This window comes from Globicephala melas, chromosome 2 (assembly GCF_963455315.2).
Source record: "Globicephala melas chromosome 2, mGloMel1.2, whole genome shotgun sequence".
NCBI lineage: Eukaryota > Metazoa > Chordata > Mammalia > Artiodactyla > Delphinidae > Globicephala > Globicephala melas.
Genome location: NC_083315.2, coordinates 92,740,126 through 92,765,750, shown reverse-complemented (window position 1 = coordinate 92,765,750; position 25,625 = coordinate 92,740,126). Strand labels below are relative to the sequence as shown.

The 25,625-nt window shown below is 41.0% G+C and overlaps 1 protein-coding gene and 1 pseudogene across 2 annotated transcripts in view; one reads left to right on the top strand and one right to left on the bottom strand.

Annotated features, from left to right (window-relative positions):
* Positions 1-25,625, bottom strand: part of INO80 (INO80 complex ATPase subunit) — a 131,773-nt gene that overhangs the window by 30,133 nt on the left and 76,015 nt on the right. For both annotated transcript variants that reach the window (XM_030842983.2, XM_030842984.2), the window contains exons 25-27: positions 18,221-18,361; positions 10,569-10,794; positions 6,290-6,417 (exon numbers count right to left, since the gene is read on the bottom strand). In XM_030842983.2, the coding sequence (XP_030698843.1) occupies positions 6,290-6,417; positions 10,569-10,794; positions 18,221-18,361 (495 nt within the window). The remainder of the gene's footprint in view (positions 1-6,289; positions 6,418-10,568; positions 10,795-18,220; positions 18,362-25,625) is intronic.
* On the top strand, positions 13,349-13,774 carry LOC115845248 (small ribosomal subunit protein uS12-like; annotated as a pseudogene).

Genomic DNA, 25,625 nt, shown 5'->3' with positions numbered 1-25,625 from the left:
CTGGTTTATTTTTAAAAAGCTCCAAAGATGACTGCAATAGACACCCTATTTCTAGAGCTAAGAACAACCACTCCAGAGGGAAGGCAGGGCAGGGTCCCTTAGAATCATGCTATCTCAGCATGGCTCTCAGATGAGCAACACATGAAGTTTGTTAGAAATGCAGAACTGAGGGGCACACCCCGTATCTAGTAAATCGAAATCTGCATTTAAGAGGTGTGACTTGTAAGTACATTTACACTGTTATAGAACATACCCTTATGCTATTTCTAAAGCACTGGAATACTTTTTTCAAGAAAACGCTTATATGGAATCCCTCTAATATAAAATAGATTTTTTTAAAAATTACTATTCTAGCTAACAAAGAAGGGTAGGGAGTCCAGGCCCCACCTGTTTAATGTCTACACCTAGGTCTCCTGTCCTATACCCAACCCCGTCAGTTGAAAAACCACTGTCTTAGAATACAAATTGAGAAGACAGGTCAGTTCTGGAACACGTCCCTAAGTCCTACTTTTTAAGCAGTAGCATGTGAACAGAGCTATTAGCATAACTCAAAATAGTTTCAGCAAGTGCCTCTCAATCCTTTAAAGTATACTAAATAAAATCAAACATTCACACACCCAGGGGTGTAAAACAAAGGGTCTAGGTTCACCTTGCAGTAGTGATAATGATGATGACTAGCATTTACTGAACATTTACTAAGTGACAATCACTATTCTGTGTATTTTACCTGGTTTTGCTTATCTAATCCTCACTATAGCCTTTCAGGTAGGTGTTATTATTGTCACTCCCATATCTTACAGATGTTAAGCAAGGTCTCTAAAGTGACACAGGCAGTAGGCATGGAGCTAGGATGGGAACTCAAGTAGACTAGATCCAGAGTCTTTAGCTTAACCCCTCCACCTACTGCTTCCCAGACAGAACAGAAGCTCACTACCACTAGCGGAAAAAAAGGGGAGGGAGAAGCCCCACAAGGTTCTTAATATATTATGACTATAATGATGAAAGGGTAACTGGGCACTTGAAAAAATAAAGGCAAATGTTTATATATCCCTAATGCAAACCTTCCATTCTGAGACTTCTTCACTATTTCAAAGTTGTCTCTGATGTTCATTTTAACCCAATTTCACTGTCACAAAAAAATTTGAGGGGAAGACTCAGTATGATCCACAAACCTGCAGACCTAGTGTAACTTTATTTTCTTGGACACACCCTTTTCCATCTTTGGTGTATATCACCAGCAAAAAGTGAGGCTCCCCTCAAGGTCTATTACAACTTTTGTTTTGTCCAAGCAAATTGCACCAAGCAAGTGAAATATGATAGTTATCCTTCCTTTATCTAATATAGAGCCCTCTGGAGCAATCACAAAGCATTCATGGGCCCACCATAATCTGCCTTCACCCTACTTGTTATTCCCCTTTCTTCTATACCACATGCTCCAGTTACGCTAAACTACTCCCCACTGCCCAATGTCTTGTACCTTCCCACGTCTGTGCCTTTTTACATCTGGCTTCCTTAGTCTGGAAATGCCCTTTTTCCTCATGGTTGAAATTCTATTTAAGTTCAGTTCATATGTCACCGTATGTGAAGCCTTCCCGAAGTGACCCAGTTGGAAATAAATGTATCATCCCTCCTGCTATCTTCAGCTCTCTTTATGCTTTATTTTTGGCATTAGTATCAGGGTACACTTGACAGTTATTTGTGTGAGACATATATATACATACATACATAAATCCTTCACTAGATTCATCTCTTAAAGTCAAAGACCACATTTAACTGGTATTTACCTCTGCCTAGCACAGTGCCTCGCTCACAGTTGACATGAAAAAGAAATGGACTAAACAGAATAAATATAGTGTGGTTGTAAGCAAACACATTTCTTTCTATTACTTCTAAGACCTAATGAAAATGCTAGTTAACAGTGACCCCAATTTGCTTTTCATTCCACGGAGCAGTTTTAAAATACTCAGTTTCCCTGTATGTTCAGAATCACAGCTCCCAAAGGTTACTTAGAGTTCTAAGAAAAGCCAGCCCATAAATGATAGAATGTCTGTTTGGGATGAATCCTTCCCCAGTGAGGTACTTGCTGACTAGGCAAGTTACACAACCCAGTGTCTCAAATATCATCATTAGCTATGGATTATCTGTATTTAATTCTGTGTTGCATTATTTTCATATATTGGTGTAGTGCAAGATTTGTCTGGGTTTCAGTACTTAACAATCACACATACAGCACCAGTTGGCTGACCCTTTCCAAGTATTTCTGTATCGCATAGAAAGTACTGAGGCTTATTTCCTTGAACTACAGACTCAGTTGCTTGATGCAATAGGAATGAATCTCAAAAGAGATGACTCAGAGATAATGTAAGTCATCTGTAGTGAGTTAAAAGCTCTCTGCAACTACTAAACTATGGGGAGGGATGGGGAGTATCCCAAACTATAGGGTAAAATGGTGGTGGTGGGAAAAATTTTGTCTGACATCCAGCTGGATGCCACCATCCCAAAGGCATAGGGGCTATGTCTGTGTCCATAGTACCCCCATCAGGCAAGACCCTGTATGTGACTCAGGAAATAAAAATAAACTGATAACATAACTTAGTGACCTGTGATATCCTCCCTTATGTCCTTGACTTCTACCCATGGCACACGAAAAATTCCTGGCCCTGGAAATTAAGTAGTCCCCTTTTTAAATCCCCTATCTGGAAATACTATTTGGATACCATGGGACAAGATGAAATATTTCTGAATATAGAATTCTATTTGGAAGAAGATCTGATATATTCACTTGAAATTTAAATTAAAGTCAGATTTTTGCCCAAGAGAAGGAGGCTATCAATCACTTTAGAAAATACTGAGCAAATACAAAGTGCTTAGAACTAGTATTTTCACAAAATGGAATCCTGGCCATACAAAAGTGTGCGAATTTTTACTATCTTTTAGTTCTTCTGAGTCACAGAAACAGAAAAACACATAGCCAAGGCTAAGGCACAGAACAAAAAAACCCCAAAAAGCTGTTAGATAAAAGAGATGCTGACACGCTCCACAGCTACACAGCACAGCTTCAACAGCCCCATGTGAGCTCAAATTCCTGCTCTATTGGAAGTTTTTCTTCCATCTTTGATATACAGGGTACAAGATGTCAAGGGAAAAAGAGAATCCTGAAAACATTTTTTTTAATCTAAAAAAACAAACAAGCAAACAAAACCCACAATACTCTGAGAATGAAGAAGCAAGGCCAAGGGTCAAGGTATTTTTTTAAATTAATACTAGGTCATGTTTTAAAGTGGAACATGGCTCTAATGAATGTTTACAATGAAAGCTTCCATCATGAAAGTGACTGAAAAACCCATAATACTCTTTGAAAAGATAATGAAAAGTAGACCTAATCCTGCACTGTCCTAAAATCCACAATACATTTACATTTCTATAAATGATTAGACAAATATTAAACATTGTGGGCACTGTAATTCTATGCCCACAAAATATATTTGGAGGGGCTTCCCTGGTGGTGCAGTGGTTGGGAGTCTGCCTGCTGATGCAGGGGACGCGGGTTCGTGCCCCGGTCCGGGAGGATCCCACATGCTGCGGAGCAGCTGGGCCCGTGAACCATGGCCGCTGAGCCTGCGCATCCGGAGCCTGTGGTCCGCAATGGGAGAGGCCACGGCAGTGAGAGGCCCGCATACCTCAAAAAAAAAAAAAAAAAAATATATATATATATATATATATTTGGAGGACTAAACTCTTGGAATACAAAATGTGGTTCGTTTGAGTAAATAATATTAAAACAAATAAATAGACTGAAAAAAAGAAACTTTAAAATTTAATGTTGAAGGAAAAAGAATAGTATAGTAGTAAGGAAACTAGACAACAGTTTCATTTTAATTTTTCAGTACAAACAGTTGCAACATTTTCTGGCTTCAACATCCTAGAAGCATGTTACACACATGGCTAAGGAATGTTAGCAGTTGTGAAATTCAGGCTTTGAATCTGCTTTTCCCTAATTTAGAATAGAGCAATGCAACTACATTTAGAGAAGATTCTCAAGCTGCCTTCATTGCTAAGCCTACCCACAAAGTCCACATCCCCTCTAAAAATCCTGTTGGATTACAGACAGACAGGAAGTGACCCTGGTGGGTAGTGTTCACAGCACTCATCGTGAACAAAATCATTATCATACTTTGAATTACTTATCTTAGTGAGTCTTATGAGTACCTAGAAGTGTGCAATATACAGAATAAGGGACTAAAATGCAGGACTGTGTCACTTAACCTACCCACACTTGCCTTCATCTACCAGAGCTAGCTTATTTTTTGGTGGCTCACCCCCTTTTCCTTGGAACTTCCCTTATAATGTGAATCAGCTTTTAAGACTCTATAATATACTGATATATAGCCTTGGGAAAAAAGAAGATTATTAACTCTCTTACAAAATCCTTAGCATATATTACCTTTTCTATAATTCTTATCAGTGAAAGATTACTATTTCATCTATACTTTCCTGACTCTTCAGGAAAAGGCAAGTGCACTTTATCTAAAAAGAGTCCTACTGAAAGAAAGTTACTCATATTGTTTTGGCTGTCGACATCATTTAGTTTGAACAAAATTTTTTTTTTTTGCTGCATTGCGTCTTTGTTGCTGCTCAGGCTTTCTCTAGTTGTGGCGAGCGGGGGCCACTCTTCGTTGTGGTGCGTGGGCTTCTCATTGAGGTGGCTTCTTGTTGTGGAGCACGGACTCTAGGTGCACAGGCTTCAGTTGTTGCAGCGCACAGGCTCAGTAGTTGTGGCTCACGGGCTTTAGAGCACAGGCTCAGTAGTTGTGGTGCACGGACTTAGCTGCTCTGCAGTACGTGGGATCTTCCTGGACCAGGGCTCGAACCCAAGCCCCTTGCATTGGCAGGCAGATTCTTAACCACTCTGCTACCAGGGAAGTCCCTGAACAGAATATTAAGGATGCAGGCAGTCCTCTTATTTTGGATTATTGTTGTTAGGACCTTTAACATAGTCAAGATTTACATCAAACACAACGGCTTAATCACCTCTTAAGGTGACTCACAGTCACTTATAAGCATTTTTTCCATCATTTAGAAATAGATGACCTACTCACAATACAAAAAGGCAGAAACTTCTGCCTGTTGACAGCATTCCAGAGGCTAAACACTTTTTATTAAACATGAAACAGTGATTAAATTGACCTCAAATATTATTTGTTATGTCTCTTGCTAAAAGAAGTTGCCTGATTATTTAAGAGCCTGCCACTGAATTTAGATAAACTCACTGCAAAATTCAGTGAGCCAGCCTTGGCTTCTGAAGAACCTAAAATTCTCCCCTACTGCTACCCTTCATTCCTTCTGCACTGATAGAATCTCTACTCCCTTATTCCTAGAAAGGGATAATAATGTCCAATTTCCACTTATTTATTACCAACTAGTCCCTGGAGTAGCAGGGTTAAAATTTAAAGGCTTATTAAATATGTAAAACACACCAAAAAACATGAGAATATTTATACACTACTGACATCCAGATGCTTTAGCCTCTCAACAGATGGCTTTCCAACTTTCTTGCACGAAAAACTTACTCTAGTCGTCTGTGATTATTTGTCCTCACTTTCACTCCTCTGTTTATATGTCCATGACTTTCTCTCCCTCAAATAATAAGCCACTACTTCAACAACAAGAAAGCAGAGAGAATGTCAACTCAGAAGTAATAAAAGAAACAAAATCTGCCCTGCACAGTAAGACAGAGCTGTATCTTTTACCATAACCCAATGGCTGTCAACTTTGGTTATATATTAGAATCACCTTGGGAACTTTTATCCTAATGCCTAGGCCTCATTCCATACTTCTTACGTAAGTATCTCTGAGGATGGGACATCAGTATTTTTCAAAGCTCCCCCAAAAGACTGCAAAATGTAGTCAGGTTGAGAACCACTACACCAACTCAGGATGAATAGCTGCTCTCTAATAAGAATTAATCCCAAATCTTGTTTTCCATACAGAATTTCAGAGGACTTTTCAAGAAATTCCTAGGATCTGATCTGCTTTAAAATTTGGGAATTTCTTCACTAGTAAAGGAAGGAAGGAGGGGGATTCTATTTCACTGATACAAGGAAGGAGGAAGAAGTCCTTTGCACACTTTCATATCCGCCAGGAGTTGCTTCTCCTCCCCATATAGATGGTCAAATCACGAAGACAAGTTTTGGGTTCCCATTAAGCAGGACTGACATTAGTCATACAGCTATGATTCCTGCAATTTAAATGTCAAAGCGTCCTAGTCCCCAAAGGTTCTTTCTCCTACCTCCAGCAGGTCTATCATCCTGGTCATCTGGGAGTAGATAAGGACCCTATGTCCTTGAGACTTGAGCCGAGTCAACAGGACATCAAGGGCATACAGCTTTCCACTGTCAGTGATGAGGCTCTCCTTGCCTAGGGAGAAGAAAAGGGGGGAAGCGGGAAATTATATTTAATTGAAGCAGCAAAATCACTCACTGCAAAGCTGTATGCAGCCAAAATTACTGCAACCAGGACGCTTGTCATCATGAGAGCAGGAAAGTACTCTAGAGAAGAATGCAAACCACTGTTAAATCATATCGAGTAGTGCTCTGGGAAGAAATATCCTGAAGTAGGGAAGTGTAGGTCCCCTCCCAACTGACAGTTCCCAATCAGACATCTGCTGCTAAGGCATCTGAAAGTTTCCCTGCTCCACATTTTTTCCCCCCGCTCCACATTTTTATTCAAGAGACAGCAGGTATATGTGGACATCTAAGAGTAATATCCATGCCAAACCTGCTGTAAGTGACCTGAGAAATCTGTTTTTCCTTTGTTCACCTTATCTCTAGGTATCTGTTTCTACTAGTTCTGTGGCTACATGGTTTACCTCCCAAAGGCATGAGAATGTAGAGAAACAAGGGCTGCTCTTGCCTGCCCCTAAAGACACTTGAACACCAAGAAATGCACTAAAAACCAAAACCAAAAACAAAATTTAAAAAACCCCTTCCTCTCTTGGATGATTTCAAATAGGTTGGCTGGTAAATGTCATTATCCTAAGCTGTAATTTAATAAAGACACTAGGGCTTATTCAGCTTTTCAGAAAGACTGACTTTGGGTTTCTGTGAAATGGAAGCTGCTTTCACTCACTAATTTGTGCTTCCTCCTTCCTCTTCCCATTAAAAAAAAAAAAAAAAAAAAAAGGCATTTCAGCCAAAGATCTTTAGAGAACACTTAACTCACAAATTTTCATCTTATCCATTCAGTATCATTCAACTCCCATCACATTTCAGGAAGTAGAGTTTCCTGTTTGCAGACTGGTCCATAAACATACCCTAAACAATTGCTGCTACTAGGAAGGGAAGAGATGAAACTTAAGGGGCTGGGAGATGTAAGAGTATGTTTGCAAGTGGCTGTGGGATGCAAAAAGAGAGACAGAAAGGCTAGAGAGCTCACATACACAGCTAACTACTAAAAGTAAAAAAAGAAAACTGTTATGAAAAACATACTGTCTACCTTTAGTTTCAGGTTTGAACCTGTGGTTTTTCCTCTGAACTACAGAAGCTGACTGTTCAGAGCAATCCAAAAGTTTTCAACGGTCATTTCTCTGTTCTCGCCACTATCTGCCAAGTGCACAATTAATTGTATAAACCGAATGAGAACAGATGTGCTGACAGCACCACAACAAATCATCAGCCACTCTGTTTCTGCTACAAAGCTACAGGTCCTGGATGTTTACTCCTCTGCACTGCAGCCTGCCTTTTCCCACCTTCGGAACATTGCCAGGCCACATTTCTTCCTCCACCACCCCCTCCCTGACACTGTGGCACACACCTTTGTTCAGCCTCTTTGTTTGGTCCTGTTTAGATTATTGAAATGCTCTCCTTGTTGGCTGCCTTACCAACGCAATCAAATGACTGCAGCTGGGACAGAACCGATTGCTAAGCCCTCTTGCTGGCACCGGACAAGGAGGCCTATATAAATTCCCAGTCTGATCAGGCAGCAATGCTTTCGTAACAACTTCAAGGGTTTCTTCTTGCCAATTACCCTTCTCCTTTAATTGGGTTCCCAAGGGTCCCTCAATTTTGATAGCTCCTAAACATTCCCTAAAGAGGTACCAATCAGCTTCAGACAGTAAGTTTCTTTTTTTCTCATTAAAAGCACAGAAAAGTGAAAAAAAGAAACCCATATGTTTTTCAGTCACTGAGTGAGAGTGGGCAAGCTAAGCACATCAGATTTCTGCAGCCTGCTTATCTCCTCTTTCCATTCATATATAGTCCCTCAACACAAATATTTAAGTATATACAAATCTGTCTTGTGTCTGAATATTCAAAAGCTTCAATTCATCTCAAAATCATGATTTAATGGTTTTCATACCTTCCTGCTTCCCACATCTGCTTTACTTTGCAAGCAGAACGAACTGATGCTAGGATTAGGAAAACTCAGAGATGAAGATGCACACTTAGAAGAGAACTCTGATGCACCTAAAAGAAGCAAGAAGTCGCACCTGCTGTTAGCTTGTTATTGTTTAGGTGGGGGAGGTGGAAGTGGATGGACTGAATTTCTTTGGACTTGCCTGAAGGAAAAAGTCCAAGAAGAAAGTGACATCAGCAACAGCCTTAAAACACTTAAGCAGAAAAAAACAGTTTTCTTTCACTGCACACTGTTGCCTTCTGGGCCTGGCATCCATTACCCAATTTTCAGGAGCTACCAAAGTTGCACTGGACAAGAGCACCACCTGTTGCTAAGCAGGGCACAGAGCCAAGAAGAGCACAATTCCCTAGAAATTAGGCTGACTCTGCCAAGTCAAACCTGTGCCCAGCCCCTTCTTTTAAACAGAAGCTCGAAAAATGTTGAAATGAAAAGACCTATGCTACTTTCTTGCAATCTTTCCTACAATCCTACAGTACACAATCTTACAGTATTTTCACTTAGATACAAGCTCTCACTGACCACAGTATAAGATCCTGGTCACTGACAAAATGAATGTATCCAATGGCAGTAAAATTAGGGTAACAGATAAAATAATATCTCCTTTTTCCAAGGAGAGGAGACTTTTGAAGGGATTGTACACACTTCTCTTGGTGAAACAGAGAGAGACATTCAAGGTGTGAAATCCAGAAGATTTTGGTCAGTCTCTCAAGGAATATAATAAAACCAACCCTTCCCAGGGAAACAGAAAATGTAAAAGTATAGAGGAAAAAGAGATAAAATACAGGTTCCAATGACCCCTCCACCCCCCACTGCCCTGCCCAGCCAGTCTACCGAGCACAATGGGGTCAGTGAGGAGCTGGTTGGTTCTCACAGTAAACAGCCAGTGAGGCTGGTGCTTTTTATCGATGCAAAAAGAACTCAGACACTTCCTGCTATTTAAACAAGGTCCATTTTTCTTTCAAAGAACAGGAAAAGCCACAAGAGATTCCCACAGCGCCAGCAATAAGCCTTCTCCTTCTGTACTGGGAACTTAGGAGTCAAAATGAAAAAGGGAGAAAGAAGAAATAAGGTGTTATCTTGCTTCTTTTAACACCTGTGCTCATCTTCTGCCGGGGACTCTGTGGTTTCCAAACCTGCTGGCTTCTATTCCTCTATTCCAACTACTATTCAGGCCTGCTTTACACCTGGGCTTTCCCCTTATTTTCTAACAATATACCTTCACCCACTGCTTTCACCTGTTTTAAGTCAGATATGAGGCCATATACATATTGCTCTTGTACACAAAACGGTATCTTCCAGTTCAAAGTACCCCCAAAGCAACTAATAGGTTGACCCAAAGTCCCTCGACACTTGACAAAGTTAACATTAAATGGAAAAGCCAGGCCTTAAAGCCTTTAACCCAGTTATCTCTTAGAAATAGCAGACTCTCTCTTTTGAACCCTTAACTCTAGTTTACTTCCTTTACGTGCCAGTAAGATGAATACAATCAAAGCATCAGAGAATTTGGACAACTGAAACGAACATGGTAGCTTTAAGCTACCACTCCAGTGTGCCTGCAGGTGTAAGCAAGGAACATAAGCCTATGAACCCTGTGTTTGGTTTCCTTAAAAGTAGTGTCACTAAAGCAAAAATGAAAACCTAGTTTCCTTTCAACCCTCGACCTTGACTCTAGTAGGTCTGGGAATCCGCTAGCATTTTGGCACAAAACACTGTTTTTCTTCTGGTTATCATTCAGATCTCTAGTGCTTCGTGCAGGACACTGTTTATGCTACTTAAACTAGGCTTTCTGTGAGTGACGACATTCTCATTCATTCCACTGGCAATGGCACAAGACGACTGTACTCACTCGACCTGAAGCCTTTCCTACGAAGTTTATTTCCCTACACCCCCCGCCCCCATCCCTAAGAGTCATATTCCTCTCTCAGCTGTAAGCTTGTCACAGGAGAGCATTTAGGCAGAAATCTAAAAAAAATTTCTATTTCCACTCAAGTCACAAATTACTTAAGCATTCTTACCTATAATCACTAAGGGTAAAAGAGGAAATAGAAACCTCAAGAACTTTGAATTCTGAATATCTGAAACCACCACATGGAGTATCTTCCTGGTTCTTCCCTTGCCAAAGCCGGGAACATATGCCAAGAGAAAGGAGGACTCACCTGGAATCCTGATGAAAGACCAGCCATTCTGAGGCCTAATGCTCCACAGTCCTCCAGCTGGTTCTGGAAAGAACTGAGACCGTCGATTTAGCCAGTCTGCCGCCAGTTCAGGGGCCCCATTCAACAAACACTGCTTGGCTGCCAGACTCCCTCCTTCCTTCAGCACTCGCCGCTCATATTCTGCACTTCGGTCATTGCAGTAAGAATCCAATGGCACTGCGGTGACCTGCAGTGAAAGATTCACGTGAGATGGCTCTTTCACATTTTCCACACCCACTAAGCCTTTTGGGAACTTTGACTCTGAAATCAGACTAATGTGGATAATTCTTAGACTAGCGGTTTTAACTTCCCTGCTCTGACAAACTAACCTGTCCTTAATAACTGACTTAGTGAGCTTCTCCAGGTAAAAAGCCAACCTCCATAAAAAGAATTTTCAACAAACTAAAGATCCAAAGAGTGCTGGAGTTTGCAGATAAACTGGGATACCAGGTCAGGAATAATTCTATCACAAATATATATATATATATAAAATCACTTTGTCATCTCCCTTCATTGCCAGACAGTGCTTTTGGCAAAGTTCTATTAGCCATACACAGGATGGTGAGGCCATAAAGGGAGCTGGAGATAGTTATCATTAAAGAACTAAAGAGCATCCTCCTGGTGCATCTGAAGCTATCTTTAAGGCTTCTGTGGCAAAGCTCCCAAGTTTGTCAACATTTCTTTTTCCTCTTCCCTGACCAGGTTACTGACTGACAAACCGTAATGGAAGATAGGAGAATCTTTCTTTCAGGCCATAAGCTGCCGGGGAGCGTTATGGGGTAGGGATTAGAGAAAGCAATTGCCAGAGAGTAGTGAATTCATTTCCTGGCTAGGGCAGAGGCTTTGCACAAATTCTTATCTCACATTCAAATGCTGCCCCCCAAAGGAACAGAAGGCTCCTGCCAACTTAGAAACACAGGTTTTATCCCTCTTTAATGACCTGGGTCTATTCCCACTATAATAAGCAGCTATGCATTCAGATGTCTGTGAAATCATCTGATAAGGAGTCTGAGGTTACCTTTTGTTAAAATTTGGAGGTTGTGATTACCTGTAAGCCCAGGTTGATAAAAATGCTAAGGTCCCATTATTAGCAGCGAATTGCTCAGAAGAACCATGGAGCTAGACCAAGAGATGGGAAGAATGTGGATATAAGGAGCAAGGGCAGAGGTATGGGAAAGATCAGAACATAAAGTACTGGCTGTACGTAGTTAGGTAGTTCTATTCTTTCTATTATTTATTGGAAGTTAAACATTTAGGAAAATCTACTTGCTACTAACTTTTCTATTTTCATGCCCATCAATATTTAGGGCAATGGTTTGTCAAGTTTTGGTGGGCATAAGAACCTTCTTAGGAGCCTATCTAATGTGCAGATTTTGATCCAGGCCTAAGGTAGGAATCACTACTTCTAGGGTTTTGTTTGTTTGTTTGTTTGTTTTGCGGTACGCGGGCCTCCCACTGCCGTGGCCTCTCCCGTTGCAGAGCACAGGCTCCGGAGGCGCAGGCTCAGCAGCCACGGTTCACGGGCCTAGCCGCTCCGCGGCATGTGGGTCCTCGTGGCACGAACCCGTGTCCCCTGTATCAGCAGTTGGACTCTCAACCACCGCGCCACCAGGGAAGCCCGCGAATGCAATCTTTTTTTTTTTCTCGGTACACAGGCCTCTCACTGTTGTGGCCTCTCCCGTTGCGGAGCACAGGCTCCGGACATGCAGGCTCAGCGGCCATGGCTCACGGACCCAGCCGCTCCATGGCATGTGGGATCTTCCCGGACCGGGGCAGGAATCCGTGTCCCCTGCATCGGTAGGCGGACTCTCAACCACTGCGCCACTAGGGAAGCCCTAGTTCTAGGTTTTTAACATGCACCCCAGCATCTCAGGCCAAGCCTTGAGAAATACTGCCTTGGGGTACATAAACAATCAGCTAGCTGACTGTGGGGCTGCAGGTACCTCTGCTAGAAACTGGAGGATACCAAAACTGGAGAAAGAGCATCATTTACCAATAACCAAAGACTACACTACTCTGGCTTACAGATGAAGCTAAATTCATTTTGCTAGGGAGCAGTGCCATCTATGGTCCACATGCAAAACTACAGTGGGTCACAGCAAGCTGGGCCCCTGGTGCTCCAAAACCCAGAAAAGCTCACGCATTAAATCAGCTTACTTAGTACTAGGAATAGGTTTTGGTAGTCTCATACCACATTTACCCACTCCAAAAGGAGTTTGTTCTCTTGCTTCCAAGTTATTCATCTTTCCCACCGAAAGTTGAGCACAGGCAAATAAAGACCGAAACACAAAGTAGGTGATTAAAAATTGGGTCACGACTTCTCTGGTGGTGCAGTGGTTAAGAATCGCCCTCCAATGCAGGGGACTCGGGCTCGATCCCTGGTCAGGGAACTAGATCCCACATGCATGCTACAACTAAGGAGCACACATGCCCCAAGTAAGACCTGGTGCAACCAGGATAAATTAAATAAATAAAAATAAAAATAGGGCTTCCCTGGTGGCACAGTGGTTGAGAGTCCGCCTGCCGATGCGGGGGACACGGGTTTGTGCCCTGGTCTGGGAAGATCTCACATGCCGCGGAGCAGCTGGGCCCGTGAGCCATGGCCACTGGGCCTGCGCATCCGGAGCCTGTGCTCTGCAACGGGAGACACCACAACAGTGAGAGGCCCACGTACCGCAAAAATAAATAAATAAATAAATAAATAAGTTGTGTCTTTCACTCAGGCCCGTGGCGCTGGCAGGATGGGCAAGTGTTGCAGTCTTCGCACTACCAGGAAGCTCCATAGCCACCGACGAGACTAGAAGTGGCATTATAAACAGTACAAGAAAGCCCATTTGGCACAGCCCTGAAGGCCAACCCTTTTGGAGGTGCTTCTCATGCCAAGGGAATTGTGCTTGAAAAAGCAGGGGTTGAAGCCAAACAGCCAAATTCTGCCATCAGGAAGTGTGTCAGGGTTCAGCTCATCAAGAATGGCAAAAAAATCAGAGCCTTTGTACCCAATGATGGTTGTTTGAATTTTATTCATCATTTAGGAAAATGATGAAGTTCTGGTTGCAAAGGTCACGCTCTTGGTGACATTCCTGGAGTCTGCTCTTAAGGTCGTCAAAGTAGCCAATGTCTCCCTTTTGGCCTTATACAAAGGGAAGAAGGAAAGACCAAGATCGTAAGTTTTGATGTTAAAAGCAGGATAGCAATAAATTTCCATATGCCAAAAAAAAAAAAAAAAAAAAATTAGGTCTCTCCTGCCATGGCTTGTCCTGGCAGTAGACCAGCAGATACTAAACCAGAGCAGACATCTGCCACCTAGGATATGAGTTTCAGAACGTGACAATCAATAGTGGCTATACTTCCACAAAAATGGTTTGAGAAGCAGTGGTCTGAACCACAGAAGCATGACCAGTTCTATATAGCTCAAACAGCAAGCACTCTTGGATGAGTAAGCATACTTAATCTTTTCTAATTAGAGACTCATATGGACGAATTTTACACTCAAAGATAACTGCTTTTTTTTAAAAATCTTATTGGAGTATAGTTGATCTACTATTGTCGTGTTAATTTCTGCTGCATAGCAAAGTAACTCAGTTATACATATATATATTCTTTTTCATTACCGTTTATCACAGGATATTGAATATAGTTCCCTATGCTATACAGTAGGACCTTGTTGTTTATCCATCCTATATATAAAATAGTTTGCATCTGCTAATCCCAAACTCTCAATCCTTCCCTCCCTCCCCCCCCACCTCTTACTTTGATTTTTCTTTTTTTGAAGAAAAGCAGAACATATACTGGAATTATATATAAAAACTTTGGGCCCATATTCTCGAGATGAAAAATCAAAAGCTAGCAAATCATGAAGGAATGGGGGAGAACAGTGACACAGGAAAGAGTGTCATTTCTAGACACTCTAATAGTTTAAAAACAAAACAACTTCTCAAAAGAGCTGAGAAAAAATAAAAATTGCTTTAATCAAAAAAAAAAAACAAAAAAAACCCACAACTTTTTCCAGTTATAAACTTTCACCTATTTTCCAATTTCATTTTACTGATAGCCTTCAAAGTCCAGGATTACAAACTAGGAGGTTTGCAAGGCACAACTCTTAGTAAAAATTAAAAATATATATATATATTTTTTTTTTTTAAAAAATTATTATTATTATTATTTTTTTCCGGTACACGGGCCTCTCACTGTTGTGGCCTCTCCTGTTGTGGAGCACAGGCTCCGGGCGCGCAGGCTCAGCGGCCATGGCTCATGGGCCCAGCCGCTCTGCGGCATGTGGGATCTTCCCGGACCAGGGCATGAACCCGTGTCCCCTGCGTCGGCAGGCGGACTCTCGACCACTGCGCCACCAGGGAAGCCCAGTGAAATATTTTTTAATGTTTTGATAAGCTTATTTGGCAGGAGCCCTGGATCAAGATATATACAGAATCATACAGTGTCATGTTGTAAGTACGTAAGCAGTGAACTCATGAGGTCCAAAAGGAGGCAAACAAGTCCATTTCTACTTAAATTGTGCTTTCTAAGTCAGCTCTATCCTAAACAGCCTCCACCCATTCTGCTAACCCCAAGTGGCCTTCCTGATTGCTCAGAAGCAGATGAAGCATGACATACCCATTCTTGCCTCCCCACAAATGGAAATGCATACACCCTTTAGTCCCACATGAGCAAACCCCTGTTTCTTGCTTCATTAACTTCCTAAACTATAGTATCTTCAGGGGCTGCCTCCTCAAGCATTCAGCGCGTCCTTCCTGAGGACACGTATATTCCTGCTCTAGCTCTAGGAAGCGTGACCGCTCCAAGCGCTTCAGTTTCTTTGTGTGATGAATTTCCAGGGTCTTAGTTTATTAACCCTGCAGAATGATTTCTTAAGCTAATGATAATTCCTTCCTTAGTGACACAGTTCTTCCTGAATTGACCCTAAAGTTTTCACAGCACGTGCCATGGAAATTAATTTGTGTTAACTCAATGCCAGGGTTGAGGCGTCAAAGGAAATCAGTTTCTCTCCACTGCAGATGGGTTAGAAATCAATATAAGATCATTAAAATACCTCATAAAATGTTGCCTTATTCACACCCCCGGCCTGATCTACAGATCTTGTGTGTGTATAAAACATTCAGACATGTTTAAAACTCTTCTTCCTGTCCTCCTAACTATGGGGTGATTACTCCCATTTCAGATTTAGCACATGCTACGTGAAGAAACTCTACAAATGTGGGGAGAAGGGCTGAACAGGAAAGGGTGCTGGGGAGGAGCCCCTCAGCCAGATGAGAAAAGCTTCCTCCTGCTTCCTGCCTGCCACCACACCTTTAGGCTAACAGTCTTCTTCAAGTTACTATTGTTTTTTTAGGGAAACATCAGTACCAGGCATGATAGTTTAGACTTCAGGCTCCTCAGAAACAATACGTAAGTAGTACAGTGGGGGTCTGTATATGTAAGTATGTCAGAAGAGTGGGGTTATTCTTCAGAGTGGTTGGCTACAGAGCTTTTATTTTTTTTATTTTTATTTTTTTTTTGTGGTACGTGGGCCTCTCACTGCTGTGGCCTCTCCCATTGTGGGGCACAGGCTCCAGATGCACAGGCTCAGAGGCCATGGTTCACAGGCCCAGCTGCTCTGCGGCATGTGGGATCTTCCCGGACCGGGGCACGAACCCATGTCCCCTGCATTGGCAGGCAGACTCTCAACCACTGCGCCACCAGGGAAGCCCCGGCTATAGAGCTTTGAGTGGTATAAATGAAGAATTTTTATGTCCATAAATGCAGTTACAGTCCAGGGCAGTTCACTTTTTTTTTTTTTTTTTTTGCGGTACGTGGGCCTCTCACTGTTGTGGCCTCTCCCGCTGCGGAGCACAGGCTCCGGACGCGCAGGCCCAGCAGCCATGGCTCACAGGCTCAGCCGCTCCGCGGCATGTGGGATCTTCCCAGACCAGGGCACGAACCTGTGTCCCCTGCATCAGCAGGCGGACTCTCAACCACTGTGCCACCAGGGAAGCCTGGGCAATTCACTTTTTACTGGCTCTATAAAACACGGGGAATATGAGAAGTAAAAAATGTCTTGACATCCCTCTCTCAAAAATCTAGGCTTCCTCTTATCGGCCTCTCCATGTACATAACAGATTAGGAGAGTAAAAAGGAAACAACCATGCAACTATGAAGCCTGAAGGCTGCTTTCTATGCAAGCCCTTGGCTTTAGATGTTTTCTGGAAAAAGTGCTTTTCCCTAGATCAACTTAAGCTTCAAAGACCAAGAATGCTTTGGAAGAACTGGGTACCTACAAAACCCAAATACTTTCTGGAGAATCAATATAAATCAAACAAAGTTGATAATGGTAAGAGAATCAAGTTTGTGTAGCACAGGACAAGCAGAGAAATCTAGGCAGGCAGGAAATCAATGGGACTCTACTGTCATCTCATTTCCATTCATCATCTTTCTTTGGATCCTCTGCCAGATTCTGACCTTTGATAACTTAATAAAGTTAAGGATGTAAGCTGATATAAATAATGGTAGAGAAATATCATCACAAAGAAGAATTAAAAGTCTCCACCTTCTTTGAATGGAACTGTGAAAACAGTAGACTTGCTAGGATGAGCGAAGAAAACAAGATAAAAACACAGAAGGGTAAGAAAAGTCAACCTCTTAGAGTCTCCTGGCTAAATGAAAGTTGCCCTTAGAGCAAATGGAAACAAGCTGGAAAGACAAACTTGTTTTTGCTCTAATTGCAGTCTGGCCACATCTCTACTCTGCCTCTCCCCCTTCATGTACTGCTTCATGGTTGTAAGAGAGTTTCTGTCTGGCTCTGATCAGAAAGACATGAAGAGTGGAAGATGTAAGCGAAGTAAACAGCCACAGTGTGCCAAGGGGAGCCTTTGCAGCAACACTGTCGGCAATCACCAGAGTGCCCTGTTTTGATAAACAGGGTATCAGGAAGGATCTAACAGCTGTTCAAAGTTGAAACCACAATAGAAACTACTCCCAATCTGCGAACAAGACTATTACCACTGACTGGTGGATATGGCCCAATAGTCACTTTTCAGAGGGAACACACTTGTGAACCACAGTCCAGGCAGAGCTGCTGAAGAAAGCTAGAGAATACCATCTAAGAAGTTTCTTGATGCTAGAGTGTTATGTTTCCCTTTGTTATTTGGAGACTGTACTGAGGCGATAAGGCCAGATCAAATCTCCTTCCTAATCGGGCCCCCTCCTCTGAAAAACCCTCAAAAACCTCAACACAGGTGACAAATGGCTCCCTCTTCTATTCAAATATTCCACTGTTCCTGTCCGTGCTATTGGGTGATAACCTACCTAGTAACAGATGGCTTGCTCCCATGGTAGTTTAGAGCCCCAGGCTAAATGAGAGGAACTACACGGAAGCAACATCAGGGAAAGAAGTCACTTCTATTACCATACAACTGTTCTCAAACCAACACTATTCAAAGTGAGGAGTGCTGTCTTGGGAAAGCCAGGACCACGGATCTCCTTTCTAAATACCGAGCATTTATATGTTTCTCAAGGTCCAAATAGCTTAAAACAGTTCTGGTTAAGAAATGGATCCCTTGAAAACTGGTTTATTTCTTCCAACACCATCTATTTTATCTCTTCCCTCCTGCGGCACTTACTCGTGGACTGGCCACACACAAAAAAGATGGCAGCTCAGTGAGCAGGCAGCAACGAAGCGAGGAGGTAGCTGATCTCCGCTGATGGATGACCTGGTCTGAGTAGCCACTCACTGCTTTACAGTGGCTGCTGAAAACCAGAGACTACAAAACAAAAATGCAAATTAGTGCTACTGACAATTATTTAATGTAAGCAAAACAGAAAAAATATCACATATAATCAAGGTTCATTCTAATTTCAAACTGTGCTTTTATTAATGTACCTTAGGTAAATGTCATCTCTAATTCTGCCTTTTTCTGGAAGAGATTCTGTTTATTATAAATAGTTACAGCAAAATTTTCATTAGACAAAACAACATTTTGTGTATGTCGGGGAAGTTTGGTTCATTTGTTAAACTGTGGATACAAACCCATTTGTCTTGAGTTAAAAAAGATGACCAATAATATTTCCTCCTAAATTTTTCTTTTAGGCAGATCTGTTTAGTATTTCATGTGTGTACAACAGTGCAGTATAGCTCTAGCAAGGTTAGAAGTTCTATTTATTTGGTGATATCAATAAAAGTGGTCAGGAACAGGAAACAATATCTCTTTAGTTCCTCTAACCTAACTACCATTTAAAAAATTTAAAACTTACATTACTGTATCAATTCATTTTAACAGACTTAAAGCTCATGTTAAAGCTTCAGTTTGCAGCCATTCATATGAAAGATTTTCAAGTATGGAATGTTCACATACAAAGAATTTGTCACTGGGATTACAATGTTGTATCAATATATTGCAGGTGCAGTTCTTTATTCAGTTCAATATTAGACATTTTATCTTTGGATCTCCATTCTCGATTATTTCATTTATTTGTCTTACTGGTTTCTCAAGGCAGGCTGGTAACCTAAATAATCATATGAATGAAGATAATACAAAAACTGCAAGAGGAACAGTAACCAGGACCCTCTGCAGGAGAATAACACTTATAATTCCAATACCGAAAGTGTCCAGTACCAAATCTCTTCAAAGCTTCTTTGTTTAGTATATATTTCCTCCTGAAGTACATGGGTTCTTCAGGATCACAGTTTGAAAGAAGCCATCTCAAGTTGTCTAGTAGGACAGGTGTATCATAATCTGCTTTCATGAAGCAATCAGCACCTTCTAAATAATGGGCATGAAAAAACTGAAAGGCTTTAAATGTTTCCCGCAGAGTTGGGACGTCTTCAGTGATTTCTAATCACACTGTATGGAAGTCTTTACAACACTTCAGTACAATGCTGGACTCATGTAGCTTTGACATGTTTGACATTTTTCTCCAGATGTTTAGGTCCCATCATTAACCAGAAAAGAACATTAATCTTCTGATATCGTTTTTCAACAATATCTGTGTTCTCATCTTTATGTTGGATAGCATCTGCACTGAGATTTATCCACCTCTCTACATGTTTATCTCCATTATCACCTGAATGCCTAGTGTGAGGATCATTATGAAGATTAATAGACCAGGTGTCACCCTGTTCTTCCAATACTGAATACTGACGAGCTAGGATCATTACTAAAAAAATCCTATTGCTGATACATAGATGAAAGTAAAAAAAAAAAAAAAAATGTATCCAATTTTCTTGTTTTCTGAAAGTTCACTTCTGATTATTAGTAATAGCTCTTCTTTCCCCTCCTGAGGGTGAAGAGATGACACAAGCCTAGCAACCGCTGCTCGTATCTGTCGTAGTTCAGGGCTGCTAGCTGGGGTGTCCACTGCCACCCGGGTGGCTGAGATAGCAGCAGTGGCTGGCCCAGAGACTTCTGAATTCTTTACTAACTTCTAAAGCGCAGTATCCATTATCACTTTATCTTTGTAAAAGGAGCTTCTTATATTCCTATTTCTTATACTCCTAAAGAGCAATATCTAAACAATGTCTCAGGGAGGGATCTCTTAAAGTCAACCTCATTTTCAGTATTCTTAAATGGCAAAATCCAACAGATAAGAGATGAAAGAATGCCCATTTCCTTCAATTATTTTCTCTCCAACATTGTAGTTATTAATAAGGGATACAACAATCACGATAGGGAGTCATTTTAACACAATATTTTGCTTGTGGTACCTTTCTGGAAAAAGTCTAATGATAATTTTATTTCCGGGGTGGTCATTCTTAAATTAGAACATGTTCACTTGTCTTATATCAGTTAGGTTAAGACAGGCTTCTCATTGGCAGTCACTAAATCAAGGTGATTTGTAGCTGATTCCAGATTTAAAAAGTGATTCACTAGCTCAACATACACAAGCCTTAGCTTTAGAGAAACCCTGACTACCCCCAGTACACTTCACTCAATCTATACTTTTCTAGATCATTTTCTCTTAGCACTGGTTCCATCAAATCTTCCTTAGCACAGGTGGTCCTTGGTACCATACTATCCACATTCCCTTCACATAAGGACATGAACTGCTAGGTACTGCTAGATACAGAAAATTTTAATGCTTAATAGAGAAGAACACAAAGGACACCTTCGGCACCACTGTGTAGGATGCAGGGGGCGGGGAGGAGGGTGCAGAAAAGAAGATTCATTACTTCTTTAGTCTACTTTGGCCTAAAACAAATTAGAAAAAAAGAAACAATGTCACACAATGAGAGATGCGACTTGGTAATAATGTGGTCACAGTTTTTGCTCTTCTGTTGTCCCCTCCTCGTGTTCTTGAGTATCTTACTACCCTGTAGGCACTGGCAACTGTGTGTCTTGCTGCCAGTACTGCAATATACACACAGCAGTGAAGGAAGGCTTTTGTAGAGTCTTTTGGCACCATGCAAGTCTCAAGTGAAAAATAACAGGGCAGTATGATAGGCCCATCAGCTGTACACTACTTGCCACAGTGGAGCACAGAGAACACACAGATGTTTTCCCCTCAGATACATACTTGTCCACTTAACAAGGGGCCGTTCTTTGCTTTCCATGCCTTATTTAAAATTAAAAAGAATACTTATGCTAACGTTAGGTCTTCATTACTTAGAAATTAATTTTCTGTTTTTGCTCTTAAAGAACACGTCAAACTCAGATATAGAGAAAAGGTCTCACTTAAAATGAAAGGGTGTAATGTTTATAGATCAATTGCTAAGATTGCATGGATTCTATTTTCACAGATATTCTAAGTAACCAAACAAAAAGGGGGAAATAAAATACAGAAAAACTCTGAAAACAATGGCTTCCCAGAGCTTTCCACAAGGGGTACTGGCAGCTCTCATGATCTCAGGAAATGATGATACAGATACTGCAGTTGCAAATTAACCTCCAGTGGAAGAGTTTTTGGAAACTTCCTGTTTGGGGGATTCTTCATCAATAGCCATTCTAAGCTCTCTAAGCATTTAATAGAGTATAGTGTTTAAAACTTAAAACACACACCACTCTTTTCAAAATAACTCTTTATGCTTAGATTCTTTTGTATATATATTTTTAAATCTTTTTTTTTTTTTTTTTTTTTGACTGTGCTGTGTCTTAGTTACGGCCTGCGGGATTCTTTTTAGTTGAGGCATGCAGGATCTAGTTCCCTGACCAGGGATCGAAACTGGGCCCCCTGCACTGGGAGCGCAGAGTCCTAACCACTGGACCACCTGGAAAGTCCTGTATATTTTAAATTGCAAAATCTGAAATTCCCTCAATTTCTATAAGTTAGTTGGCTCACTAGAGTTGTAGAGTATATAAAGCTTTCAACACGTATAATGCCTAAGCAGACCATAACCATGACAACAGTTTCACTGGGACAGGAAATGAAGTTAATGCTGGTACTGTTTCTGCCAATTATCATTTTTAACATAGTATTTAACTGGATACAGTATAAAATCTGTTCTGCCTCCCCAAAAGATGGCTAAATGGTGTATTTCCTACAGATTCTGGTTTTTGTCTTTATTCTTCTGAGCAAAATAAGATTAAAAAGAAAAAAATTCATATGTGTGAGACTTGCACTCTAACCCTTGTAAAACTGTACAAGAAAGGAGCTCTGGTCAGAGCCTACAGTGGGGAGGGAGATTTGTGAGAATGAATTCATAAAATTTTTTAACTAAATGCTATTCCTTCTTGAACTCATCACCAGTAAAGCAGGGTAGAGAACAATGAGGTTAAGAGGACAACACAGAATCATGCTGGCTTTTGTTCTACAAGCATCACAAGAAATCAGAAAAGCATTCACGTCAAGTAAGAGACTTTAAAAGGCCCTAAACTTCGTTCAAAGTACCCTAAGTGTCATCTGATCCATGTCCTTAGCCTAGTTCCTAGTTCCTTGATGTTTTTGTACCATCCCAAAGCCAGCATTATGAGAATGGTACTTCCTTGAACTCTGTAACACAGAATTCAAATTTAATATTCACTGCAGAGTAATATTCACTGCAGGGTAAGAAGAAGAGTTTTATAGGCACACTCAGTGAGGGGAAGATCTCACTGTTCACATTCATTCACGTCCATGGGTGGCAAGGAAGATGAGAGGATTGGATTAGACTGCTGGATATAACTCAGGTAGTATGTGATTTAAGATAGCTTACCACGAACAAGATGACAACATGCAGGTAAGTCAACATTCATTAACTATCTCCTCAGAGGAATAAGAACAAAGCCTTCACCTTGATCTGATGATAGGAAGCTGTATTTAGGAGACAGGCTGCTGGAACAATACCTACTACTTTTCATAAAACAAATGAAGGCACAGCTACTTTTCATAAAACAAATGAAGGCACAGAAGAGAACAGGATGAAGGGTTTTCTGCAATAAGAGGATAAAGGTGAATATGGAAAAATTAATTCAAAGTTAATCTGGTAGCTCCAAAGAAATTTTACTCAAAATTATTTTTGAATAGTACAAGAGACCTGGCACTCGCTTCCAATTTTAGCATTTCCCCTTGTCTCTTCTCTCAGGTTTGTCTGCTTGAGAATAATCCCCAACTTTACTTTTAAGACTGATCTTGAACATGGAAGCCAGATTCATGTTCTCCCATCAAAACACTGAAACATAAATTTGTGTTTACTTTACGTATTAAACAAGGCTACTCTACTTCACAGTATCACAAAAGAAAGCAAAACAAGGATTTGGAGAAACAGCATCTCTTCACCATTATGTTTACAAATAATCAAAGTTACATAATCAGAACTAAGTTGGCAACTCAAATGAAAATGCAAGATACAGAAAAAAACAGAGCTTGCAATGAAAAAAAATTTGCTCACAAGGAGTTAGGGCTTCTGAGCAATGAATTTCGGTTGAAGATGAACGGCACATATTATACTGCATTTGCAGTAGCTAATAAAACTGTGAACAGACAGGTAACATGGAGAACAAGGAGAGGTGATACCAGCATCCCTTCCAATTTATGAACTTTCATAGCGTCACAGTCAGAACCCATCTGTTGCCTAAGCCAAAATCTCAGAACAGGGAATACCAAAACAAACGTGGTAATGAAGTAACTAATACAAAAGGCATTGAAGCTCCTCCTTGCTCTCTGTCTTGAATCACTCACTCTGGGGGAAGCCAGCTGCCATGCCATGAGGACACTGAAGCAGCCCCATGGAAAAGTCCACACATCGAGGAACAGAGTCCTCCAGACAACAGCCAGCACCAACTTAACCAGGCATATAAGTGAGCTAACCTGGAAGCAAAAACTACGGCTCCAGTCAATCTTTCAGGTAACTGCAACCCTAGCTGATATCCTGACTGCAACTTCATAAGATTTTCTGAGTCGGAATCACCTACCTAAGCTGCTCCCGAGTTATTAACCAACATAAACGATGAGATATTAAAAATGTTCATTGTTTTAAGCTGCTAGATTTGCGGGTAATTTGTTATATAGGTATAGGTAACTACTACAGGGGCTAATATCCACAATTGATACCCTTTTGAAGATGTCTAAAAAGTAGCTTCTTTCTGCTGGTATATTTCTCACTCCCAAGAAATGCCTCTAGCTCTCAGCTCAAATGCAGGGCAAAAATAACTAATGTGCAATAAACTCAATGCATGATCAAACAAATTAGCAATGCCACCCATATTTCCCAACCTCCAAGGAAAAGTTAGAACTCTTCACAAAATTCTATTTTAAATACAGAGGAAGACTATACTTCTAATTTTAGGGTGGAGGACATTCCCTCAGATAACAAAACACAAAGTTCCAAAGGGAAAAACAACACTAATACAATGCACCAAGACTTACTAAGTCATTCAGTAAACATTTATTTAACCTTGTAAGTGCAAGGTGCCTAAAATAACCCGACCACAAAGACAAGAGGGACTATGTCCAAACATCTAAATTCTGTTCTCACACTTGAGGGGGAAAAAAGAAATGAAGAAAAAAAAGAAAGAAAAAAAGTAACAGAATTGTGGGGGGTTTTTGGCCCTGACACGCAGCACGTGGGATCTTAGTTCCCTGACCAGGGACTGAACCTGTGCCCCCTGCACTGGAAGTGTGGAGCCTTAACCACTGGACCACCAGGGAAGTCCAAAAATGACAGAACTGTTTAACAGCACTTTTTTTTTTCATGTTAAGCTTGGTTTCAGTCTTTCTGCACATTGTAAAATATTCTTTGTATTAGAGAAGTATCTTTCTATTAATTATAGAGCTCCTACCTGTATTCACTGGTTTTCTACCATACAAAAAGGATAGTTAACCACTTTTGCATCCCCTATCAATCATCTTTCGTGCATGTTTGATTTCCCTCTTAGCTGCCTTCTCTTTTTTCGTCTTCAAATCTGAGTCTCCTCTCTCTTACAAACTCAGCTTTTAGTTAAAACCAACTGTCCCTCCTGAAATGTCTTCCTATTCTTTTTAACTGTTACACTTCATTACCTATTTCCTAACCAGAATCCTTCTCCTTGTAAATCCCTGCACCTGGGCCCCCTCTGTTATATCTGCACTCGTAACATCAAAGAGCTCCTAATTCATTCCTAAGTGTTCACTTTAAACTTGATATAGAATTCAGCACTCCCTCTGAATCCTCTCTTGAACTCTGGGTTTTGGAAGTTATTCCTTCACTGCCAATGCTCATCCATATCCAAATCAGAGTCCATTCACCCTTTCTTCACCATCTTTTGGTTACAACTATTTCTGTTGGGTCCTTTGTACCTGATACTTGGAACTTTGGTTTAATACCCTCCTTAACATGGATTCCCACATCCAATCTTTCTTGTTATCACACTCTTGAGATTAGTCATCAAGTACCAATGGCAGAGATCCCCACTGATGTGCTGTAATGACTTGAATGATTTAACAGCCTTCCTAAAACCAACTACCTGATTATTCCTTCCCATGGCTTGACAGTAGCCACCAAAACTTTATTCCCCCAGGATTACAACAGTATCATCTATTGAAGAAGGTGAGCCAAAAAAGGGCTGAAACGCCTGGTTTAGTATCTAAACCCCAATAGACTGGCATTCAAAGATTCCTTGGGAGAAAAGGTGACTT